Source organism: Emiliania huxleyi, assembly GCF_000372725.1.
Source record: "Emiliania huxleyi CCMP1516 unplaced genomic scaffold EMIHUscaffold_399, whole genome shotgun sequence".
In the NCBI taxonomy this organism is placed as follows: domain Eukaryota; phylum Haptophyta; order Isochrysidales; family Noelaerhabdaceae; genus Emiliania; species Emiliania huxleyi.
The window spans coordinates 19,174-21,188 of NW_005198972.1; the positions used below are offsets into that span (position 1 = coordinate 19,174).

A 2,015-nucleotide genomic window follows, 5' to 3' on the forward strand; every position below is an offset into this window, starting at 1 on the left:
GAGGAAGGTTGGGATCTCGCCGGGCTCCTTGGTGTAGTCTTGCTTGGCAATCGTGAGCTCGTGCACGCCGACGAGCGCAATGATTTGGAGCCAGCCCGCAGCCGGAACCGAGTCAATCGCGGCGATGCCGCCCGGGATGTCGTCGAAGTGGAGGCCGAGCGACGGGGACAGCAGCTGGTGCGTAGGCTGGAAGAGCTGCGAGCGGCGGCGGGGAGGCGGCGTCAGGCTGCAGGGACGGGCGGTGTTGCGGCCGCCGCACGCGCGCGCAATAGGGTGGCAGCGGTAGCAGGGCGGCGCGCGCCTCGTTGGGCCCAACAGTCATGCCAAGGAAGGCGACCATGCACACGCGGCCGTGCTTGATCTCGACGCAGCGGCGGCGGTACAGCGACGCCTCATCCGCGCCAAGGCCAAGCGGGTCCCACACCTTGCCCTCGGGTGTGCCACCGAAGATCGGGTCGTTGATGCCGCCAACCAGGTCCTCGACCGCCATGGTCGGGCTGGGCCCCATGCGGGTCGGCCGCAGCACCGGCGCGCCGGAGAAGGACAGGGGAGCCGCGGAGAGGGACAGCATTGTCTGCGGGGCGCGGGGCGCAGAGAGGAGGTTGGCGGCGAGTCCCGCTGGACCTTAAGGGGCGCTCTGGGAGAGCAACAGCGCGCGCAGCGGCCGGGAGCCTGGCCCTCAGGCGCGCGGGGCAGAGCTGCACAGCTCGCCAGATTCGGGCAGCAGAGGGTGGGCGCCGCCGCGCCGTGTGCTCTGGCGAGCTCGAGCGCTGCGGCGCCGCACGCGGCCGCGGTGCCGGCTGCGCGGCGCCGGCGTGTGCTGTGTGGAGCGTCTCACTCGGAGAGGGGAGAGCGCGAGGCGCGGTGCGATGAAATGTGCGGAGCTCACGACTGCGAGCAGGGGCAGAAATTGCGAATCTGGAGAAGCCGAAAGAAGAAACGCGACTGCCGCCTAGCAGACCCACGGCGGAGGCCTACTCCGCTCTCCTAAAAACCAATGCCTAATCCGGAGTCTATATACACACGGGCCTCACGGGGATAGAGATGGGCGAAAAGAAGCGACGAGCGGGTCCCTCCCCGTCCGACCAAGCGCCAAGGCCCATCCAGATCACTGCGAAAAGAATGTCGGGTGTATCGTTCGGGCACTTCGCATGCCTGCGGCCGCAGGCAAGGAAGGCGAGCTTCCTGGCGTCGTTGCCAAGCGCCGACATGCCAAAAGACACCTCGCAGCGCGCGTGACGTGACCGAAGCGGCACGCCTCGGCGCCGCGGGAGCAGCCAGCCGGTCGACGTCGGCACCAAGCGCACGGCCGCCGGGCGCCTCCGAACCGACAGGGGCGCCGCGGCAGTAGAGAGCACTCCACCCGCCATACCGTTGATTGAGGCGCCGTGTAGTCAGTCAGGGAGCTGTGCTCCAAAAGAATTTCGCGCTGACTTCGGGCATTCGCCGGCGGCGGCAGGGGCGCAAGCATTTGTGTTGTTGGTTGGGAGTGTGTCTGTGATCCGATCACCATGGCGACACGAAATCTCGGGACGATGTCGGACTCGGTCCTGCAAGACTACCACACCAGGCGGCATACGAGCGGCCTGAATACCGAGGAACTCGAGGCGCCACTCGCGCTCGTCCACAGCACGAGCCGAATCAATTGGCTGACTGCACGATACGACCCCGACGACTCGCAGCGGCTGCAGCTGCTCGCCACGGGCGAGGGTGGGTTTGAAGAGCTACTGGGCAGCCTCGACGACAACCTCGTCATTTACGGCTGCTTCATGTTTGCGGCGGCCAATCAGGTCAAGTGCGCATTTGTGAGCTGGGTTGGCGAGGGTGTGAGCGGTCTCGAGCGCGCACGCGTGAGCATGCACCGAAGCGACATGCAGGCCTTCGTGCAGCCTGTGGCGTCCTTCGACATCCAGGAGCGCGAGGTGCCAGCTGCTCTCTCGGCCGCTGTCAAGGCGTCGATCGCGACTCAGGTGGGCGCGTCTCTCCTCTCCTACGATGGCCTCGCGCACATCTCG

General features: G+C 66.9%; 2 protein-coding genes across 2 annotated transcripts in view; one reads left to right on the plus strand and one right to left on the minus strand.

Annotated features, from left to right (window-relative positions):
• Window positions 1-867, minus strand: part of EMIHUDRAFT_419362 (hypothetical protein) — a 2,300-nt gene extending 1,433 nt beyond the window's left edge. The window contains exons 1-3 of the mRNA XM_005770896.1: window positions 839-867; window positions 302-574; window positions 1-195 (exon numbers count right to left, since the gene is read on the minus strand). Of these exons, the coding sequence (XP_005770953.1) occupies window positions 1-195; window positions 302-571 (465 nt within the window). The 5' untranslated portion in view covers window positions 572-574; window positions 839-867. The remainder of the gene's footprint in view (window positions 196-301; window positions 575-838) is intronic.
• Window positions 868-1,511: 644 nt separating this feature from the next.
• The window catches only part of EMIHUDRAFT_243785 (hypothetical protein), a gene marked incomplete at both ends in the record, with an annotated part of 1,482 nt that continues 978 nt past the window's right edge, over window positions 1,512-2,015 (plus strand). Inside the window, one exon of the mRNA XM_005770897.1 lies at window positions 1,512-1,970. Coding sequence (XP_005770954.1) covers window positions 1,512-1,970 — 459 coding nt within the window. The remainder of the gene's footprint in view (window positions 1,971-2,015) is intronic.